The 25082-nt window shown below is 25.1% G+C and overlaps 2 protein-coding genes and 1 pseudogene across 2 annotated transcripts; 1 reads left to right on the forward strand and 2 right to left on the reverse strand.

Moving 5' to 3' along the window:
* Positions 1 to 1867: 1867 nt before the first annotated feature.
* LOC124924931 lies at positions 1868 to 11905 on the reverse strand (annotated as a pseudogene).
* Positions 11906 to 12360: 455 nt separating this feature from the next.
* LOC124924932 (ankyrin repeat domain-containing protein EMB506, chloroplastic-like) lies at positions 12361 to 17057 on the forward strand. The gene is made up of 5 exons (XM_047464913.1): positions 12361 to 12553; positions 12841 to 12932; positions 13007 to 13180; positions 13269 to 13384; positions 16859 to 17057. The coding sequence occupies exons 1-5, from the start codon at positions 12361 to 12363 to the stop codon at positions 17055 to 17057; spliced, it is 774 nt and encodes a 257-aa protein (XP_047320869.1).
* Positions 17058 to 18963: 1906 nt separating this feature from the next.
* On the reverse strand, positions 18964 to 22302 carry LOC124924933 (flavonoid 3'-monooxygenase-like). The gene is made up of 4 exons (XM_047464915.1): positions 22171 to 22302; positions 21433 to 21690; positions 20941 to 21159; positions 18964 to 19733 (listed from the first exon to the last, which is right to left on the reverse strand). The coding sequence occupies exons 1-4, from the start codon at positions 22300 to 22302 to the stop codon at positions 19074 to 19076; spliced, it is 1269 nt and encodes a 422-aa protein (XP_047320871.1). The 3' UTR covers positions 18964 to 19073.
* Between the last annotated feature and the right edge of the window lie 2780 nt (positions 22303 to 25082).

Here is a 25082-nt window from a genome sequence, read left to right on the forward strand (position 1 = left end):
ATGAATTAAACATATAAATAAATTATATAAATAAATTAAATTATAAATAAATAAAATAGGTAAACAAATTAAAATATAAATAAGTTATATAAATTAATTAAAAACAAACTAAAATGACTTACATGAAAGTTTTGAAAACCTTTTGAGTGTGTGAAAAATATCCCTACATATTTGGGTTTGGAGGAGAAAGATTTTGTAGGAAAACTTAAAATGCAGTTGAGTGACCTATAATGAAGAGATGATCTTATATTATGAGAGAGAAAATAAGTAAGATAAATAAATTAGGAAAGATAAATTACCTGAATTTTGTGAATGATTGTAGAATTAGAAGCTACAAAAGGAGTCGAAGGATGTTTTTGCAGCTGCCTAAAATGATCAAATTCCTGGAAAAAAAATACAAATCAGTAAAAATGGATTGTTGAAACATAATATAATGCAAATTCAATTATTGAAAGCATGATATTGATAGAAAAATTGAGAAGATTGTGAATAGAGATAGCACACGACAAAAGGAAATCCACAAAATAAAATATGAAGATATCACTCTTCTCTTTTCAATTGAACCTCATTGATCTAAGATTATTTATAGGAATAAAATATTTGGATGGAGGAATATATTGGTTTAATTGTAGTTATATACGTTGATATAATCAATATTTATTGCTAGTTGATATAATCAATATTTATTGATAAATTCAATTAATAGATAATTATAATATGATAACTAAAATTTTTTATTTTTACATATTTATATTAATTATGATATGATAATTGGAATTTTTATTTTTACATATTTTCATTAATTATAATATAATAATTGAAATTTTTTATTTTTATATATTTTCATATTTAATATTTAATGCTAAACTTGAATTAATATAAAAAATAATTTTATAATAAATATAATATAATAACTGAAACTCTTATTATTTTTACAATTTTTTATAATTAATATTAATGCTAAATTTAATTAATAAAAAATATTAATATATATATATATATATATATATATATATATATATATATATATATATATATATATATATATATATATATATATATATATATATATATATATATATATATATAAAAGAGTAATTGACATAGATAATTATGAAACTTAGTTAAGAGAATTGATGAAAAAATATATATTTTATATTATTAGTGAGAAAATATATATATGGTAAGGGAAATAAAAAAATTAATTAATAAAGATAAATGAAGAGAGAGAAATATATATCTAACTCATAAAATTATCTATCATGTAAATCATTTAAGAAAGAGTGTGATGTACATCTCCATCATTTCAAAATTAAACGTCATTAGATATATATAGATATCATCTCTAAAACAAAAACAACAAATACATTTTTGGCTATCACTATTATATTTTTCAATACCACCACTATCATATATAATTGATGTAATACTCACTTTCGCCCTTAAAATTAATAATAACAATTTTTATGTCACCAAAATTAAATTTTGAACTCTAATCTTATGACTTAATTTTGAGTATTTTGCACCAACCATTTTATTAATATTGACATCTTCTCATTTCGGTCAACTATCATTATTTTACTCTCACATACTTTTTATGACTTCATTCTAACATTTTACAGTCTCACTTTAACAAACCGATAATCTCATTACATATTTAACCACCATTATCATCGGAATTTTGTGTATGAATATAAAATTAATAGAATTAGATGTAATAATTAAATATTATTATAACTAATATTAAATTAAATATTATTATAACTAATATTAAACGGAAGAATGTTGTTTTATTAAACTGAAACTTACTTCATTATGAGCATTTGTATATCAGTGAAATAATATTTCTACCTTACTTCATTCACTATCATCCAAATTTAAAAGCCCCATAAACATGGGCATCAAGCCTAGGCTTAGGATGCATCACCATTATGAGCATTAAGATGCCCTTTGCAAAGTCAGCCCATAAGCCTCATCCATATTAAGCTTCTCAGCCAATAAGCCATTAGGCAATCCCCAATCAAATGCATGAACCAAACTAACAGTCAAAATCTGAACCATCCTTAACCCGAGACTCATACCCGCACCAAACGGTATAACCTCGAAATCATTCCCACGAATATCGGTATTCGGCTTCTCCCCTCCGGGCAAAAATCTTTCGGGCTTGAATTCCAACTGGTCGGCCCATGATTTTGGATCACGCGATATGGCCCACACATTCATCATCAAAAGAGTTGAGCCCTTCGGAATGATGTACCCATCGATCTCACATTTCTCTGCCGCCATTCGGGGTAGAGAAAGTGGAGTTGACGGGTGCATGCGGCACTAGTAAAAAAGTAACATTTAAGGGCGGTTTTTACCGCCGTTATTACATAATTTACCGCTGCTAAAAGACAATTACGGCGGTAAAATTACCGTAGTCAACCGCCGTTAATAGTTCCGCCGTTAAAGAGATTTTGACAATTTAGGGCGGTAAATTTACCGCAGATACTAACCTTTAACTGCGGTTTATAAAACTGCAGTTAATAGTCTTTAATTACGGTTTATAACACCGTAGTTAATAGTTTCTAACTGCTGTTCCTAAAACCGTAGTAAATTGTTTACTTATAAAGGCGGGATTTTCACCGCAAGTAATAGTTTCTAACTGCGGTTTAAAAACCGCAGTTAATAGTGGCTATAAAGGCGGTACAAAAACCGTAGTTAATATTTAGTTGGCTATATATAAATGCGATATTTTTCCTTTAAGTAATAGTTTTTAACTTTTGTTTAAAACCACAATTAATAGTGTTCATAATCTTTAATTACGGTTTTAAAAAATAACTGATAGTTATAAGTGTAGTTAATAGTCCATTGACAACAATAAAAATTATTCAAAATAATATTATATAATTAACACTCCATTTTTATATTATAATATTATCTAAAAATATAATTATATCCAAATATAATTACATCAAAATATAATTATATAGTATTTAAAGTCATACAAAATAAACATTATTATATCAATAAAGTCATACAAAATAAACATTATTATATCAATAAAAATGATCAAATTTTAAAATTTGAAACAACTTTTCTTCCTTTTCTTTCTTCTCCCTAACTTCTCTTCCTTTTCTTCATTTTCCCTAACTTCTCATTCTCTTCCTTTTCTTCATTTTCCCTAACTTCTCTTCCTTCTCCCGACCTATAAAAGATTCAAATACAAATTTATCAATTAGTAACAAATTATACTTTTTTACTCTCTTTTAACAAGAGAGAACTAAGTAAAATATTTCCTATATTAAATAAATTGATATAAATTACCTATGGTAAATTAATTGGAAGAGAGAATTCATACTAACATGATAATGCGGTCGCAAATTTCCCTCAAAGAAATTTTATTGTTCCATCTATTTGTCTTTGTCTTATATTGGACTTCCAAAAGAGATCACTTAAATAAAATCATGGAGAAAAATAAGGAAATGAATTTAGAACATTCATTAGTTTTTTCAAATTTATATCATTTTGATAACCTAAAATTCATAAATAAAGTTAATTATATTCAATGACCAAATTTCTTTCATGCTTCTATTAATACACCATAACACAACTTAATATATGCATCTTTACAAACTTACAAATAATCATTATCTACAAGATGGAGGACGATGAAACAAAAGTACTGTACTTACAGATCAAAAGTACTATACTTACCGATCAGAAATCTTCTTCAAATGTAGTAAGGTGAATCGCTAGAAAGATAATAGAGAATGTAGATAATGCAGCAAAAAGAGAATAGGGAATTTAGATAGTGAGTAGGTTGAAGCTCCACAAAAAGAGGAAGATGAAATCGTGGAGAAGAAAATGGAGTACTGGGTGAAGTAGAATAAATAACCCTTAATTCCTTAATATTTTTATTATTTTATATAATTAAAAATTACATAATATTAAATACAATAATTCTCAATTATATTTATAAATTTATATATTATATAATTCAAAGATATTATATGCATTTCATTTTTTTAATTAAATTCTTATATTTTTTTATTCATATTTAAAAATTACAAATTTATTTTATTTTATAAAGTACAAATTTTATAAAAAATAAACACTAATATTTATTAAAACTGATATATAATTATAAATTTTATATACAATAATTTTTTATAAAAAATATTTATATTCTCGTAAAAATTTATATTTTTATTTTTCGTCGCTTTTATTATTACTTATGATTACCAGATTATTAACCATCCTAAATATTTATCTAAACATAAATTAGAAATAAAAAAAAAAAACTTTCACACACTTTCTTAATTAGTTTTTATTTATTTTTTAATTTTCATTAATTAAAAATCAAAAATATTTTTATTGTATTTTATAATTTATAAATTATAAATTAAAATAAAAAATATATTATTAATAATTAAAAAAATTACAATTTCAAATACTTTTGAGTTTAAACTAAATTTAAAAATAAATATAACAAAAATACTAAATAAATAATTGATGACAATTTATCTCTATTAATCAATAAAAAAAAATAGTCATTGAAATGATCAAATCTTCGTTAAAGTATTTTAGGAATGTAAATTAGATAAAAATGACTATTCTTTCATATTTTTAGAATTTATTTAATAAAGAGTTTATCATAATATATATATATCAAATTATAAAAGTTTAAAAAAAAATGATAAAGAATTTATATATATATATATATATATATATATATATATATATATATATATATATATATATATATATATATATATATATATATATATATATATATATATAATTTTATAAAAGTAATTTAGATATATATATTTTGACTAAAATGATAGAGAGTTTATCTTCAATTAAAATATATGAATATTATATATATATATATATATATATATATATATATATATATATTATATCATTTGAAATTTAGATATATTATTTGTAAATATGATTAAATTATTTAATATAAAATTAATCTTAAATAAAAGAAATTAAAAAGATTTATGTAATTGTGATCAACGGTACAAATTACCAAGTTTTTATAAATATAAATTTATAAATTAGACTTTTGTTATTAATTAAAATTTAATTTTATGAATTAATTTGAGATGAATTAGGCTATTATTTAATTTATTATTTAATTAGTAATTAAATATTAATAAGATTTAATATTACTTTTAGTATTATTTATAAACTAATATAAAATTATGAAACTAATTTTTTTTATCGATATAATAGTTTAATATTTATAATAATATATAATTATTGATTCAATCAATATATATATATATATATATTGGTTATAACTAATTTCATTACGGTTTAAAGTCATAATAATAATGTTAATTAGTATATATATATATATATATTTATTATATTATTTCAAGAATTTAATTAAAATATAAGTTAAAAATAATAATACAACAAAATGCTAAGTAAATAATTGATAACAATTTATCTCCATTAATCAATAAAAAAAATCTTGACAATATCAAATCTCCATTAAACATATTTTAAGAATCTAAATGAGATAAAAATGACTAATTATTCATATTTTTAGAATTTATTTCACTTAAAAATATAATAGTGAATACCAAATTATATAAAGGTTTATGCAAAAAAGATAAATAGTTTATCTTAATATATATTTATATATTATTTTATAAAAGACATAATTTAAATATAAATTTTGATTAAAATGATAAAATGTTTATCTTCAATTAAAATGAATAATATATATATATATATATATATATATATATATATATATATATATATATATATATATATTATGAAATTTAGATATAATATTTGTAAATGTAATTAAATTATTTACCATTAATTGTGATAATTACATTAACTAATCTTAAATAAAAAATATTTAAAATCTTTATATAATTGTTATATAATTGTGATTCACATAACAAATTATTTGTACAAGACATTTGTTATATATAAATATAAACTTATAAACTAGATTTTTTAATTATTTTGAATTTTATTTTATAAAATAATTAGTGATGAATTAGTTTATTAAATTAGTGAAAGAAAAAAATATTAATAAGATTTAATATTATTTTTAGTATTATTTATAAACTAAATGTATATAAAATTATGAAATTTAATTTAATTTAAATTTAACCGATATAATAGGTTAATATTTTAATTTATAATAATATTTAATTATTGACTCAGTCACTTATTTAAATTTATATTTTAATTAAATTTCTAAGATAATGGATAGAAATAATCTTATTTAGATTTTTAAAATTAAATTAATATTTATTTTTAACTTACTTTTATACAAAAATTATATATACATATGAAAGATGATTGGGAGGGAACTTAAGGATGGAATGACGTGTTAATTGGTTGAAAAAACTAAATAACTTTCTCTCTTTTCTTTTTTATTTTCCTCACACTCTTTCATTTTTCAACTTTAAATCATTCTCTTTTTCATCGTATATAATATATATATATATATATATATATATATATATATATATATATATATATATATATATATATATATATATATATATATATATATATATATTTTCAACATTTCATTTTAATTAATAAATATACTAGTATATACTTGTAACTACATTACAAATATATTTTTAAAAAGTCTTAATATTTGTTAATATGAATATATATATATATATATATATTATTTTATGAATATAATTAGAATATAAGTTTAAAAAATAATACAACAAAAATTTTAAATAAATATTTAATAACAATTAATATTTATTTTTAACTTACTTTTATACAAAAATTATATATATATATGAAAGATGATTAGGAGGGAACTTAAAGAGGGAATGACGTGTTAATCGGTTGAAAAAACTAAATAACTTTCTCTCTTTTCTTTTTTATTTTCCTCACACTCTTTCATTTTTCAACTTTAAATCATTCTCTTTTTCATCGTATATAATATATATATATATATATATATATATATATATATATATATATATATATATATATATATATATATATATATATATATTTTCAACATTTCATTTTAATTAATAAATATACTAGTATATACTTGTAACTACATTACAAATATATTTTTAAAAAGTCTTAATATTTGTTAATATATATATATATATATATATATATATATATATATATATATATATTATTTTATGAATATAATTAGAATATAAGTTTAAAAAATAATACAACAAAAATTTTAAATAAATATTTAATAACAATTTATCTCCATTAATTAATAAAAAAAAATAGTCTTGACAATATCAAATCTTCAATAAGCATATTTTAATAATGTAAATAAAAAAAAATAGTTTTCTATATTTTTAAAATTTATTTGACTTAAAAAATATAATAAAGGTTAAAAAATAATAAATATTTTATTTAATTAGTGATAAATTAGTCTATTATTTAATTAGTCATTAATTATGATAGAGAAAAATATTAATAAGATTTAATATTATTTTTAAAATTATTTATAAATTAAATCAAGTGGGTACGATATAAAACTATGGGAGGTGCTTTTCCCACCCCCTCCCATATTCCCACCCCCTCCGTCTCTCCTTAATTAACTCTAAAATTACTTATTTATCCTTACCACCTTTATATATTTACATTTCTTATTTTATTTATTTTACTTATTTTATTTTATTTAATTATTAAGTTTTTTTTATTAAATATAATTAATTAATTAATTAATTTTTAGTATTTTTTTAACTTTATTTATTTAATTAAAAATACAAAATATTATTAATTTTATATTATAATTATTTAAAAAATATTAAATATTTAAATGTTTACTAATTTAATAAAATATAAATATTTAATATTTTATTATATTAATTATATATATATTTTTTAAATACTTATAAAAATCAATTTTTTTATAATGTTTGACTAATTATTAAAATATAATATCAAGTAAAATATTATGATTAGATTAATTATTAATTATTATTTAATAGATAATTTTATTTATAAAAATATTAATAATTATTAATATTATGTTTGACTAATTATTAATATATAATATTATTAATTAAAATTAAAAATAATTATTAATATATAATATTATTAATAAAAATTAAAAATATTATGTTTGATTAATTATTAATATATAATATTATTAATTAAAATATTATAATTAGACTAATTATTAATTATTATTTAATAAATAATTTTTATAAGTATTTTAGTGTATATATATATATATAATTAATATAATAAAATATTAAATATTTATATTTTATGAAATTAATACACATTTCAATATTTAATATATTTTAAATAATTATAATATAAAAATAATAATATTTTGTATTTTTAATTAAATAAATAAAGTTAAAAAATATTAAAAATTAATTAATTATATTTAATAAAAAAACTTAATAAGTAAATAAAATAAAATAAAATAAGTAAAATAAATAAAATAAGAAATATAAATATATAAAGGTGGTAGGGATAAATAAGTCATTTTTAAATTAATTAAAGAGTGAAGTGGGGGGTGGGAATATGGGAGGGGGTGGGAAAAGCAATTTGCTAAAACTATATATAAATATGAAGTTTCAATATAATATTTTATTATTTCGCTCTTTTATTGAATTAATGTTTGACCAAATAATATTTTACAAGTATATATATTTTAATTAACTTATCTAATATTTCCTTTTAAAACTTATCTCAATCAATTTTTAAAATAATAAAAATTAAAATTTATTAATATTTTTTTTTTATGATTTATAATAATATAAGACTTTTAAATGTGGATCTATATACCGCAGTTAAAAGTAAAACTTTTAACTGAGGTATAAAAAACAAAAAAAAACCATAGTTAGAGATAAGACTTTAACTACGGTATAAAAAACCGCAGTTAAAGATAAGACTTTTAACTACGGTTTTTATATACCACAGTTAAATGTAAGACTTTTAAAGGCGATTTTATATACCGTAGTTAAATGTAAGACTTTTAAAGACGGTTTTATATACCACAATTAAAAATAAGGTATTAACTACGGTTTTAAATACTGCCGTAAAATTTCGCCGTTAAAAACACATTTTTTACTAGTGCGGAAAACTTCCTTGATCACAGCTTGAAGGTATGGAAATTGGGGAAGGCCGGCTTCTCTTACGAGCCTGTTTCGGCCCACAACCGTATCCATATCTAGTTGGAGTTGGGCCATGACTTTTGGATAGCGGATTCAAGGTTGTCAAAATCAAGAGTTTAAATAGAATCGTAAGAGTTTAAATAGAATCGTTAGTTAAACTCGTAAAATCTAGAGTTTACATGAAATCGTAAAAGTTTAATTTGAAAAAATAATAGTTATATATTATTATTTTTTTATATATAATTAAGTATTAGCCAATTTTAAGAAATTATATATTTAATATAAAATTAATTAAATAATAATATATAAATAATACTATAAAAATTACAATTACAAAATTAGTTATATTAATTAATTAACTTAAATAAATAATAATTTTATTTTAAAATTTTTAAATATAAATTTGTTTTTTAAAGTAAATCGTAAAGAATCGTAAAATCAGAATTATTTATAAACTCACAAAATCGTAAAATCTTGTTATCGTATATTTAAAATCGTAAGAGTTTACCTATTTAAAAGTTTACTTAAAATCAGACTCGTTAACCTAATGTGAAATCGTAAAATCGTAAGATTTTAAGAGTAAACTCGAGATTTTAACGGCCTGGGCGCGGATTAGCTCCGCTATTGCCCATTCGGTTGTGCTCGCCAATGTATGGTTCCAGCTGTGAATAGATCCTGCAATAAATTAATCAATTATGTGTTGATATTTTTAAGCCATTTATAATAAGTCTGCACAACTTAACAATACTTAAATCACTAAGATTTTATTCTAAGAACTACATTTGAATATATAAGCTAGAAACTCTTTCTAATGGAGGTGTTAAAATCACATTATTTAATAAATATACATATTCTACCGAGTTATGGTTAGTATTCCATATCATCAGAAATGTAAATGAAAAGATTTTACAGCGAGCTATTCAAATCTCGGCTCAATAAAAACTTGTTCGATTTCGTTTGTTAGTCTTAACGAAACGAGTTTGAGCTCATTTAAAAGTTTAAAAATTTAAACGAACCTAGCTAAAGCTTTTAAATATCCGGCTTGTCAACTCGCAGACATGTTAATTTAGAAGTTCGTTAATGGGCTCGCGAACATATTCATTTAAAATTTTTTGAAAATGTTCTTTTAGACTTGTTTATGAGCTCGAGAACATATTCATTTAGAAACTCATTTAATATTTTTTTGGAAATAAAAATGGGACAACGAATTAAGTATGTTGCCTAAAAACACACTTAACCAGACGCAAAACTTGCTGCCTAACGTGCTCGAACCAAGAAACTTAAGGTTATTATTCACCTCTTATTCATTTAATATTTATTAATATCTAATAAATAAATAAAAATTCTAACACCTAATTAGTGAAGCCTTTCCTATATTGTAAATGAGCTCTAAACAAGTTAAATTTAAACAATCACGTGCCCAATTAAATATATATACAAAGCAAGTTCAAGCCCGAAGCCCGAATATATGTTAAACGAGCCGAGCTTAAACTTGAAACTATTCGGCTTGGTTTAGTTCGTTTACATATAATTAGACACACCGAATTAAATTTTTTTATAATAACCCTATAATCAATTTAATTATCACTAAAAAACACTTTTGACCATGGCGTCGGCGTCGGCGTCGGCGTCGGCGTCGATACTGTACTTGAGTAGTAATAGAGTGCTAAGAAAATCTGTAGAGTTCTTATCAGCACCAATACCATGAAGATGAGCCTTATGTTCCTCCAAGATCTCGCTTAAAAATGCATCAAAACGCGAGTACAATTTCTTCATCTAAGACGCAATTTTCTGTGTTTAACGCTCATTATGGTTAATCATCAATCACACAATTGCGTTTAAAGTATTAATCAGAGTAAGTCCATCAAGTACATGAACTAGAGTGTAGAAATTATATCCATACAAAAATAGTAAACTTAATAGGGTATGTTAAACCTTTAGTAAAAATAATTAGAAGATATTATATTTTTTAAAATTTTCTGTTCTACATAATTTATTGAAAATTGGATGAAATTGATGATACAAGAGAGATAATGATAAATTTAAAGAATTTAGAATTGTTATTATAATTATTAATAAATGAGGGAGAAATATATTTTTTAATTTCATTTTGAATTTTGGTGATATATATATATATATATATATATATATATAAATTTATGTTATATAAATATCATATATTGAGAAATAATTGAAAATATAAAATATATTTTTATTTTTTTAATTATGGTGACAGATATATTTTTTTATTATATATAATGAGAGATAATATATATATAAATTCATATTATATATTGTAAAAATAATTAGAGAAGATATTATATTTTTTTAAACTTCTGTATTCTATGTGATTTATTAGATAATAATATAAAATAGTTTATTAAAGTTCCATAATTAAGAAATAAAAAATACAACAGGTATATAAAAGATATATTTTGATTATATATGGACTTATATATATATAAATATATATATATATATTATTAATTATGGTGGTATATATATATATATATATATATATATATATATATATATATATATATATATATATATATATATATATATATATATATATAAATAGATTTATATTATATATTGGAAGATAATATATTTTTTATTTTTTTTTCTAATTATGGTGAAATATTTTATTTTATAATATATCAAATATTATATATGTTATAATTATAAAGAGATAATATTTATAAATATATAAAAATTTATATTACTGTGAAGCTGAAGTTATAAAATTTGTTAATATACACCAATTTATATTACTGTTATTATTTCTGCTAAATCAACACCATTTTTTTTATTATAAAATATGTATATATATAAACAAATAAAAAGATTGAGAAAGAAATATATATTTATTTATTTTTATTATATGGAATTTTGTAAATATATAATTATGAAAAGAGAAAATATTTATATAAAAATTTACATTTAGAAATATTATATATTTAGAAATAAAAAAGGAGAAAAAATATTTTTTAAAAATATTTTAAATATGGTGAGAAATATATATTTTTTATTATATAAGAAATATTATATATATAATTATAAAGAATAAATATATATATATATAAAAATATATATATAAATATTTTATATATATAAATTTTTTATAACTTTATAAATACCAAACAAATAGACATTATTTTTTTTCATTGTTTATATTCTACTTTTATAATTTTAAGAGAGAATAATGGTGCTTATACCCAATAGTAAAAAACATATGATCCAATTAGTTAATAATATTATGCATGACGTTTTCTACAGCGAAGATGATTTCAGTGGTGAAGATGATGTCAATAGCAGCGACGAAGATTTGGACGAAGAAGACATAAGATTAATGTTAATTACTATTAATGAAAATAATATTGCTCCCCATTTCAAAGATATGGCTCTAGCCATGAAGAACCGAGATGTTAATGAACTTCAAATTGCCATAGGTATGCTGTAATTTATTTTTTATATGTTTTTATTGTTTAATTTTTTGGATTTCAAGTGTGAAAATTCTATCCTGTAAAATTTTAATTGAATAAATATTTTTTACAATTTTAGGAATTTTTGAATACTTTTCTTGATTGAATTGAATACTTGTTAGTTTTTGGTAAGAGTTCATTAATATTAATATTAATATTAATATATATATATATATATAAAGTTTATTAAAAAATAATTTTATAATAAATTTAAATAAATTTTATTATTATTATCTTAATTTGATGTTATATAGATAATTTTACTGGAGATATAGACGAATATTCAATAGATGGAGAAACTGCTCTTCACTATGCATGTCTTTGTTGCAGTAGAAAATCTTTTGAGGTAATTTTTAATAATTAAACATATTCAATATATTAATATGAATACTGAAAGTAGTATATTCATTTATAATATAGATACTAGTTGGAAGGGGTGCTAATATGGAGGCTAAAAATAAAAATGGAGCCATTCCTCTTCATACTGCTTGTAATAATGGTTCATTTAATATTGTTGAATTTATATTCAATAATATCAGTGATGGAGATATTAAAAAGAGAATGTTATTCTCAGTTGATAATGTTGGTTCAACGGTAATTGAATTTATCTTCTAAATTAACAATATGTTTTTTAAATTAAATAAATGTTTATAACTTTCAAAATATTATTTGTTTTGAATAGCTTATGCATAAAGCAGCAGGTTGTGAAAATATAAATATTGTTAAACTATTGTTAGATTTTGCTAAAGAGATCGATAATTCAGCTGGTATAAGCAAAATGATACAAGCAATTGATATGTATGGTCAAACGGTAATTTTTAATACAAAATATTTTTATTTTTATTTATTTTAAAAGTATATTATAATTTTTTTTATCTTTTCAATATAGCCTTTATATGAAGCAGCAGTATGTGGAAAATTGAAAATTGTAAAATTATTATTAGAATTTGGTGCTTCCACTACAACACGTAACAATAAAGGAAAGGTTAGTTTTTAAAACATTTTTTTATTTGTTTTTTTATTTCAAATATTTATATATTAGATATTTCTTTTTCAGGCTCCATATCAATTTGCTAGACCTAACTCAAGAACTCGGAGAATACTTAAGGGAATCCATGAAAACTAATATGATTTTATTATTCTAGATTATTTTTATAAATTATTTTAGTGTGTTTTTCTAGTTTATATATTGGATATAGTTCTGATTATCTAATTTGTGAGAAAATTCTTAATTTATTTGATTTTTTTTGATAGTTCAGTTTATTTGTTTATCTATTTGGTCAGAAGACATATTTGTTTTTTTGTTTTTATTGTTTAATTATATATTATTTGAGTTTTCATAATTATTTTTATTTTGAACTTGTGTTATTTAGAAAATTAGTTAAGATATCATTAGTTGCACGGTTGTAGCTATAAAATATAAAGATAAATATGACATAAATTAAAAATAATTTTTCACATATATTTTTTTAAAATTTAAAATATTTATGACATTTCTAATAAAATAAGTAATTGATGTCTTAACCTTACTCTTAACACGTTTGAGCTATTATAATTAGTTTAATTGAATAATTTGTTGTAAAACTAAAATAACATAATTTTAAATATAAAAGTAATCCTTATTTATTCAATAAATTAATAATTAATATAATTAAAATTAATTTTTATTTTTAAAATTTATTAATTTTTTATGGTTAAAGTTAAATATAACTTTTTATATTATTAATTATTTAAATATATGTATTTATATTTTTTAAATATATATTATTTTAATACCATATAATGAAAATTGTATTTATAAAAATTATTAATTCTTACATTTATATTTATATTGACACGACGAAAAAAAGTTATTATATTTATATATATATATATATATATATATATATATATATATATATATATATATATATATATATATATATATATATATATATATATAATATGGTTAAGGTTGAATATAACTTTTTATAATATTATATATTTAAATATATATGTGTTTATAATTTTAAAATATATGTTAGATAAAATTGACCGGTTAATAAGAACTTAACAAAACAAACTTATTGTGTAGGAACGGTCAAAAATTACAACCGGTCAAGAAATTAAGCCAGTTAGAAGAAGCAAACCCTGAAGCTATCTGGTTGAACTGAACAACCGGTAACATGATCATTTGAAATGAAGTATTCAATCCAAATCCAACGAGAAGACTATTTAGAGAAAGAATTTAATGATATCAAATTGAGAATAGTGGACAAATTAGTGCAAACAAATACTTTGAGTATATGCAGAAGATGACATCAAAGCCTCAGACTGTAACATTACCATATTAATACAAGTCTGATGATATGCTGCAAGCTGCAGAAGATTGTCTGAAGAAAAGTTACCATTTTGGTATAAGTCAAAGAAACAACTTCCCAAGTGCAGGCAACTGTTCAACCGACAGTTGCTATAATCAAGCAAAGACAAATCAAGCCGGTCTGCTCCATGCCTTGGAAGTCTAAACCGCATTTAATGTTATGTTGATCCTCTACTCAACCAATTAGATTCAAGGATTATCCTAAAGGTATCCATTGAAGAAATGTGACCGTTTGCACATTTCACCTATAAAAGGAGAAGCTGAAGAAGCAAGAAATGACACACAGAATTAAGAGAGAGCAAGTTACGAAGTTACCAAGTGATCAAAAGCCCTTATCTCTCTTAAAGATTGAAAGCTTAAATGTGTATTTGTGAAGTGTATTACAATTCATGTGAGAATTGTACGAGTAATTATCGAACAGTAAATAAGACTCGATCGTGTATTGTGTTTGAGTATTCCTTAGTGAATATCTTTCTCGTTGTTTGAGAAGAAGGGGTGACGTAGGAGTTTTATCTCCGAACATCCATAAAACTTGTCTCGTGCTTTATTTTCTGGCGGCTTCATATCCTAACCGACTTATATAATTTTAACCGCCATACTAATCTTCAAACCAATATTCTCCAAATCCCATCTTTATTCATCATGTGTGTGTGTTACTTCAATCTGAAACAAACCACTTCCGCACTTGAACTCAGTTTAAGGGTTTGTGACAGCTTGTGTAGTATTGAAACCAGATGTTAATTCTTAACCGGATTAGCGTCAATCGTTGAGTGTTGTCAGAGATTATCTTTTAGCCGGACCCCGGTCCACTATCGGCGATCTAGATCCTAACAATATATAATAATTTTTTATAATTTTAATATAATATAATTAAAATTGTATTCATAAAATTTATAAATTCTTGTATTTTAGTGTAAAAAAAAGTATATTAAGAAAGAGAAATTAAGAGAAAAATATATATATTAGGAGAGATAAGTATATTAAGAAAGAGAAATTATGAGAAAAAATTACATAACGATGATAATGATGTGGATGATGGTGGAGAGAGATACACCTTGACAATTTTAAATTAAGATTTATTATATATTAATTTTAAATTAAGATTTATTATATATATAGATATTCAATTGAATTAGTTGCAACAAACCCCTCAAAAAGACATGAATACTTAATTTGCAATGCTTATACATTAAACTGATACAAATAATCATTATTCTCTTTAACATAATAAATGTTGAGAAATAAGTAAACAAAGGTTATACAAATAGTCTTATTGAAAATTTAACACATTAAAATTTTACTAATTTAAAATGATTAAGTATCACTAATATGTAGAGTCTCGTGGAGTTCAATATTCCTAAAAAGTTAATCAATTAAACTTGAGTAATGAAGTATGCGTGTTTTAAAACACTATATTGTTAAGATGTTATTGGAATTTATCAACTATAGATTATATATAATATAAATTGTACATCATAATGTAAATTTTATAGGTTATTATTGTTTAGTTTGAAAGGCAAAAAATTGGTATTAAGTTAGGCGCTTGAGATTCTATCATATACTGATTGGTTATTAACCAATCGGTGTTTATTGAATTCGTATTATTTAGAGAGTTTCTAACGACGAATGACGATCGTATTAAAAAAAGGTATCGAAAGATTTGGATCAAATAATGAGTTGTTTCATTTGGGGCAACATTGTCGGGATGGAAAGAAAGTAAAATTGTTGGACATATGTTAGCCGAAAGAAGATGAAATTGGTCTCAAGAAGTGCGTAGAATAATATAGGATTCTCAATTCTAAGAATTATTTTCGTTATTTCCAAAAAGAAGGATTCACTATTGATATGATTGGGATATTAATTTCCTGTCATGGTTCAAGCGTCACTCTATCCACCTTATATCACAATTTCAGTGTATCAGAATTAGATGAAAGTGCAAGAGAGTCAACATTTGAGATATTTATGATGGACAATGAATCAAGGTTCTACGGAGAGTCGAAGAGGGTAGACGATTCCTCCAATATGTTCGCTCTCTTGTTCTTTGTGGCAAAAGGCGAGACTTTCGATATTGGAAAGTTAAGGAGGGGTGAATTTTGTTCTCGTAAGATTTGAGACATCACTAGAATTCGTGCATAGATTGTTAATTGACACCATATTATTTGGTCTTCTGAGCTAGGTCAAGCATATATATTCATATCATGGCTTAGAAATTGTGGGAGGCTTTTGAAGAGGGACGAGACCATGAAGTTCATGAATATTCGAGACCATAAAGTTTATGAATATTCGGTTGAAATTTTAAACTAATTTTATTAATTAAATGAAAATTAGAATTTGAATAAATAAATTAAATGTAATTTAATTTAATCCAAATAAATATAAACTCATAACAAATTTAAAATGTGATTTTTTTTATAAAATTTAATGTTAATGGAGAAGATTAAATGCTAATATTCTAGAATACAATTGTTGGATGAATTATGAGTCGTTGGATTGATAAATGAATTTATTGTGATGGTTTAATTTTCAGCTATATAGATCTCCCTTTAGAACTCTTTGTATATTTCTTATCTCATTGATTTAATAATTATCTCTCTAGAACTCAAAAAGTTTTTTCTTTGTTTTTGAGTGTTTTTCGATTTTTTAACTCAATCGAATGTTCTTCAAGTTCTTCACTCATTCGAGTGTTTTTCGAGTTCTTGACTTGTTGTATTTTCATTCAAACCCGGTGATTAATTCAGGTATTTTTCTAGTTTGCTGCGTAGTGATTACAGTGTTGAATCACTACTAAATTCGGTGTATCATGAGAGACAGCTCCAGCACAATGGGAGACAATGAAACTGTTTTAAGGAAAATATATTAAGTACATTCATTGAATTAACTTCTCAATCGGTGATTTTGTTCTTGTACATTTTACTTTATTTCATTTCTTTGTAACATTGTATTTTATATAATACAAGATTACTAATATATTCTAGATATACATTGTGTTGGATTGAAAGAGATGATTGATCATTTACTTAGTTGTCCATAAGTTACTAAGATTTGGAGATGCTCACTATATTGTTTGGATTGGTTAGCTTTCTAAAAGATTGGTAAAGCATAAAAGGTTGTGGTTATAAAGTCTAAAAGTGACATGTTCACTCCTAATCTTTAGGAGTTGTATTTGAGGTCATTGTTAATTAAATTTGGACAGAAGAAAACTCAGAAGTCTTAGTAAGAATCAAAGTACTCCTCAACGGGGAGGGATCCTCTGCTACTGATTCATCTGTTACCTGTGTTCTTCACTCACAGTTTTGTTTATTTATAAAAAAACAAAAAAAACAAACCAACATGATTTACTAATTTTCCCCCTCCTATGTGAGGGGGAACAGACGGAACATATGTATTTGGTAGCAGAAGAACTTGTGTGCTCCTTCAACAACTTTGGTGAGATGTTCTACCAGTTGTTCGAGATATTTCCAATTTCACAAGGGAATTGTGACATTTGTCGTAGCTTGAGTATTGATTTTGATGTAGTTGTCCTAAAAGTATTTTATTTTTTTATATATATATATATATATATATATATATATATTCTGAACATGTTATGACACAAATTTGAATTCAAAAATGACATTTCTCGACCATTCCGGTAACAACATTACCAAGTCGTCACACTTCAAATGTGTCTTCATTCACTTGAAAAATTGTCGCAACTTAATACAGTGTTCTTTAAGTAATCAAATAAAACCATGCAACATTGACCCTGAAGATTATAATTTGTTAATAACCCAATTGGTGTCCAAAATTGACACTATATGCTAGAATACTTGTAGGCACTTGATTATTGCTAAGTTTATATAGTTTGAATATTGAAAAAAATTACAATATAAATACTATTAATTAATGTTCCATATTTATTATATCCTTAGACAAATATTTATAATCATAAGCCTAAATGACCAATACATCCATGTAGAATTGAACAAACATTTAATTAAAACCCTAAAAATGTAATATAAAGATAGTTACAACAATAAAGCTTAAAATATGATGACATTATTATAAGATAGAGAAAGTGAATTATTCAAATTACATAGTTGACAGTTTTCAAGATAGAATACCTAATAAAACCAATAATATTCCAAATTAAAAAGCCCCATAAACATGGGCATCAAGCCTAGGCTTAGGATGCACCACTAAAGGAGATGCCCTTTGCAAAGTCAGCCCATAAGCCTCATCCATATTAAGCTTCTCAGCCAATAAGCCATTAGGCAATCCCCAATCAAATGCATGAACCAAACTAGCAGTCAAAATCTGAACCATCCTTAACCCGAGACTCATACCCGCACATATCCTCCGACCCGCACCAAACGGTATAACCTTGAAATCATTCCCACGAATATCGGCATTCGGCTTCTCCCCTCCTAGCAAAAATCTTTCGGGCTTGAATTCCAACGGGTCGGCCCATGATTTTGGATCACGCAATATGTCCCACACATTCATCAAAAGAGTTGAGCCCTTCAGAATGATGTACCCGTCGATCTCACATTCCTCTGCCGCCATTCGGAGCAGAGAAAGTGGAGTTGACGGGTGCATGCGGAAAACTTCCTTGATCACGGCTTGAAGGTATGGGAGTTGGGGAAGGTCGGCTTCGCTTACGAGCCTGTTTCGGCCCACAACCGTATCCATCTCTAGTTGGAGTTGGGCCATGACTTTTGGATGGCGGAATAGCTCCGCTATTGCCCATTCGGTTGTGCTCGCCGATGTATCGGTTCCAGCTGTAAATAGATCCTGCGATAAATCAATCAATTATGTGTTAATATTTGTAAGTCATGAATAAGTCACACAACTTAACAATAGTTAATCACAATTTGAAAATAGAAGTTATAAACATTTTCTAATGGGGTGTTAAAATCACATTATTTAATAAATATAAGTATTGTTAATTTTATTATGTATTTATTCTAAACATATTATACTGAATTATGGTTAGTATTCCATATTATTATAGATGTAAATGAAAAATATTTTATCGCGAGCAATTCGAATCTCGGCTTGGTAAAAATCTTAATCGATCTCGTTAATTAGTTTTAACGAGACAAGCTTGAGCTCCTTTAAAAGTTTGAAATTTTAAACGAACCAAGTTAGAGTTTTTAGATATTCGGCTTGTCATCTCGCAAACATATTCGTTTAGAAAGCTCGATAATGAGCTCGCGAATATGTTTATTTAAAAACTCGTAAAAATGTTTGTTTGAAGACTTGTTTATGAGCTCAGGAACATATTCATTTAGAAACTCATTTAATATTTATTAATATCTAATAAGGAAACCAATGAAGTTTTCTTCTATATTGTAAACGAGCTCTAAATAAGTCAAATTCAAACAACATGTGAGCCCAATTGAATATATATATATATATATATATATATATATATATTGGCAAGTTCAAGCCCAAATATATGTTAAACGAGCCGAGCTTAAACCTGAAACTATTCGACTTGGTTTAGCTCGTTTACATATAGTTAAAGACACTTAATTAAAAAAAAAAAGTTTATAATAAACCTATAATCAATTTAATTATCACTAAAAAACACTTTGACCTATCCCATTTCGTGTTAAATTTTTAAATAAAAATATAAATTATAATGAGAAACAAACTTCAATTTTTTCCCAAGACTTTGATTTATGTGTTGTTTACTTTATACTTCTATTCTAGTTTTTACTTTATTTTTTTATATATATATATAAATATAAATATAAATATAAATATAAATATAAATATAAATATAAATATAAATATAAATATAAATATAAATATAAATATAAATATAAATATAAATATAAATATAAATATAAATATAAATATAAATATAAATATAAATATAAATATAAATGTTAAATTTTTCAATGCCTAGGTTAGGTTTACCTTTTCATTTTAATTTATAAACTATTTTTCTACATTTATCAAAATGGTTTGTGTTTCCAATAAAAACATAAATAATTTTAAATGATACCAAAAGTAGGGCTTTGATTTCAGTGTCGGTAAGTTTTTCACCATCGCCGGCCTCGGCGTTGGTACTGTCCTTGAGTAGTAATAGAAGTAATAGAGTACTAAGCAAATCTATAGAGTTTTTATCAGCGCCAACATGAAGATGAGTTTTGTGTTCCTCCAAGATCTCGCTTAAAAACGCATCAAAACGCGAATGCAATTTCTTCATCTTAAACGCAATTCCCTGCGTTTAACGCTCACAATTGTTAATCAAACATTCATACGATTGCGTTCAAAGAATTAATCAGAGTAAGCCCAGCAAATACATGAATTAGAGTATATAAATTATATCCATAAAATAAATAGTAAACTTAATAGGCGAGCTATATGTTAACGTTCGGTAAAAACAATTTTTTTTCTAATTTATTATATTTAAGAATTCAATCAATTACAAGTAAAAATAATTTTATGTCTAGGACAATCTAATAGTCATAATCAAGGACACCACTATATATACTTGTAGATTGAGCCAATGGAGACCAGGAACGAAATCCCCGATATTGAAAACACCGGCAAGAACAATCAATTCCACCACCATTCCCTTGAAATCGTCGGATTTTGGATCAACGCCGCTGCTTCCGTCGCTAAAGACTCGTTTTCCGAGCATTTGACGAGCTAAGGCGTTGGTTGTGCAAACGGTTAACAGCTGCCCTAAATTCACTTCGGTATGACCGGCCGCGTTTGTTAGAACCTTTGTTAGTATGGCAATCTCTTCCTGCGGTCAAACAAATTCAATTTTTGATTTTTTTATTCATTTAATAAGTTTAAATTATTTATTATAAGAAATTATATGTCTCACTAATAATATATTAGGCTATATTTAAATAATTTTGACAAAAATAAGTCACCCTTTTCAAAATCAATACCAATTATTTATTTTTTAATGAAAATAAATAGCAAGTGGTAATTAAATTAAAATATTCTAAATCAAGTCCCAGGCTACTTGGGTACGTACAGGGGGAAATTTGAGCAAATGACCCTGCTAACAGGCCTAAATGCGTACGGTGCGGGCCACTAATTTTAATAGCGCTGGTGACCTCCTTTTTTTTCTGACGAAAATGTCCCTACTGCGTCACGCATCCTCCAGTTGCGTGACGCACCCTAGGGCATTGTGAAAAGTCCACAATGCCCTTGCTATATAATTAAAAAAATTTCAGTTCTTCCCTTTTCTTTTTTCCCTGTTCTCTCTCTTCACCTCCTTTTCTCCCCTTCTCCTCCTTCTCTCTAAAAAGACCACGACCCCCGACGTCGGAATCCCAACGAAGGAAGTATGTCCGCTGCTACTGGTATGCTTACTCCTTCCTTTTATTTCTTTCTTTGAACGCATTGTTGGTTAGGGTTTACAGATTAGAGATTGATTAGATAAATGAAACAGTTGCGACGGAATACGGGCACGTCTCGTGAATGCGGGTGCGTAACGCAGGTGCGTAACGCAGGTGCGCAAGCTTGTGAATGTTGATGTTGTAGAAAGCATGAGGAGAATAGTTGTTCAAGAAATGAACAGAAAGGTGTAAAACAATTAATTTTTTGTAGTATCATACATAGGAATCTCCGAAAACTCTAATAATTGTATTCTCCATTGTCTGTTGAAAACTCAGGATAGAGAGATTGATGGGTTAAATGAGCAATTGGAAGAGGATGCAAAATGTGTTGAACACGTGGAAGTTCAGTTGTTGGAGAAGAGAAATAAAATGTCACATGTAGAAAGAGAGAACGTGAGATTGCAGAGCCAGACCGACATGTTAATCAGTTTGGTGCAGGAAAATGACGACAAAGAACCCTAGTTTCTGGATCTGATCAATCTCTTTTATGATCAACAAAGATCAGATGATATGTGTCTTTATACTGTCTTTTATAAATTGTTTTTTCTTTGTAGAGAATTCATGATATTATCACATAGATGGGTAAGTAAATATGTAATTACATTGGTTGGTAAATCAGGCATTACTCAATAATGGTTACCCTATGTTTGGGACTTTATAAATATTTCAAATTTGATGATTTATACTGAATTTTCGAAGTTTTCGCGGACCGAACCATGAAAAAATCAAGTCGAGTTTGGTTCGAAATAGGTAAAATCGAGTCAGGTTAGAATCGTTAACCCTGCCAACTTAAATTGCCACCCTTAATATTTTTACAATTGAAACTATACATATTCATTGTACATTTAAAGGAAAGACTAAAGCAGAAACAGTGGACCTATTATCTATACACAACTTATTAACGTCGATTTCAGAATCCTCTTAACAATCATTCATTTACTAGAACAAGCTTTCCCAACAACAGATTTAAGGTTATCTAGTTTGGTTCATCTTTGAATCCTCTAGAATGTTGAACAAGAACTGTGGGAGAGAAGCAATTTTCGGGAGATTAGCCAGCAGCTCACCAAGTGAATCTATTCTCGACATCTTTTGAGCAGGTTGAGTCATATTCTTCTATTGCATGGCTGTCCATTACTGCATTATGATCAGAATTTGTCAATTGATGAAATAAAGGATAACAAAATAATTACTATACAAACTATAATTAGTTGCACTCTACCTGATGAACTATGAGAAGGCTCATAATGTGGAAAACTTCAAAAGAATCAAAAGTTCACCAACATTAGTTCAAGAGTCATTCAAACACTAAACCGAACCAACAACAACAATCAAAAGAAGCAAGTTAATTACCACTAAATCCAAAGTCCCAGGTCCATCATCTGGGTAATTACTCTTTAATGACATTATATTTGACCACTGAATTTCAATCTTATTCTTCAAACCACCATCAAGAACTTCCCATACAAGCTCATGCTTTGCAAAGTAACATTTCGCCACCAAATCCCCTTCATGTCTTGACTTATACTGCATCCAAACAAAACCAATGAAATACCCACAACTTAAAGTAATAACTAAATCCAAAATGAGTAGTACAAAGGAGAGGCAATACAAATTTGCAGGAAATCCATATTCATGTGTACCCACAACATCTAACTCTCATTTCTTTTAAGATGATTTAAGCAATCAGCAGTTATGCCCATCTCATTTTTAATACAATCACCATTTTAGATAGAAGTTGCAAAATGGTAGAAAACCATGCATGTGCTTTATAAATATTCAAACTTGATGAAAGAACAAAAGTGCACCTTGCTCAGGGCATTAATCGCCATGATGATTTGCTGAATGTTAGCAATCTTTGCAGGAGATTCTTCAGAATCGTGAAGTTTGGCATTTTGCAGCACCACCTCCACCTATCAAGCAACATCATTTGACAGATAGCAGAAAAAGAAAGGCACTAGATACAAGTGTGTAACATTAACTCGGGCCTATACAAAAGGACAATTAATATTTTATTAACCTGCTGGCAAAGGGGGTTAAGCAATGCCGAAAGAAAATCAGCTTGTTTGTCCGGTGAAACATCTTCAACCCCAATTAACAAGCCAATAGCCTGTAAGCCATTATAGAAGTCATGTCAGGCCAACAAATATCTTGTCAATTATGTCTTCTTAAGCAACCAATTCGAGTAAAGGGGAAAAGTAAGTGCATACCTCAAAGAAAACTCTAGTTTACTGCGGCTCAATTCTTCCTACGACAGCCCAGATCGAAGGGGAAACTAAAAAAGATACCTTACTTGTTTGAGGATTACAATCTGATTGTAATGTACTGGAATGAGATTGGAAAAGGAGCAAGGAATCGGATCAAACGAATAAGATTGAAGAGGGATTTTTGCAGTTGCAATTTAAGTAGAAGAAAAGCTAGGTTTTGAAACGTTTAAGAAGGGTACTTAGATTACTTAGGGATTGATTTTGTAGATGTGTGAAAAATAGCTGACTGCGGCTTTCTTTCTATGGTCCGTTCGTTGCTGCGCAGGCAGGTTGCTACGTGACGCATCCAACCAACCTACATTCAACGAATCAGGACGAATCGATGACGTTCTATAAACAAAATCTTCACAAATCAACACAAACAATCATATGTAAACGAAATCAACACAAAATATAAACGAATACAACAAATATAGTGAAAATTTTATCTTTTGGCCATCGTCGTTCGCCGTTGGAGCCGCAGTTCGCCGTTGGAAGTAGTTCTTCGTTGCTCTACGCCATTGAATATAGTGGAATGGTCT

The sequence above is a fragment of the Impatiens glandulifera genome, chromosome 2, assembly GCF_907164915.1.
Source record: "Impatiens glandulifera chromosome 2, dImpGla2.1, whole genome shotgun sequence".
In the NCBI taxonomy this organism is placed as follows: domain Eukaryota; kingdom Viridiplantae; phylum Streptophyta; class Magnoliopsida; order Ericales; family Balsaminaceae; genus Impatiens; species Impatiens glandulifera.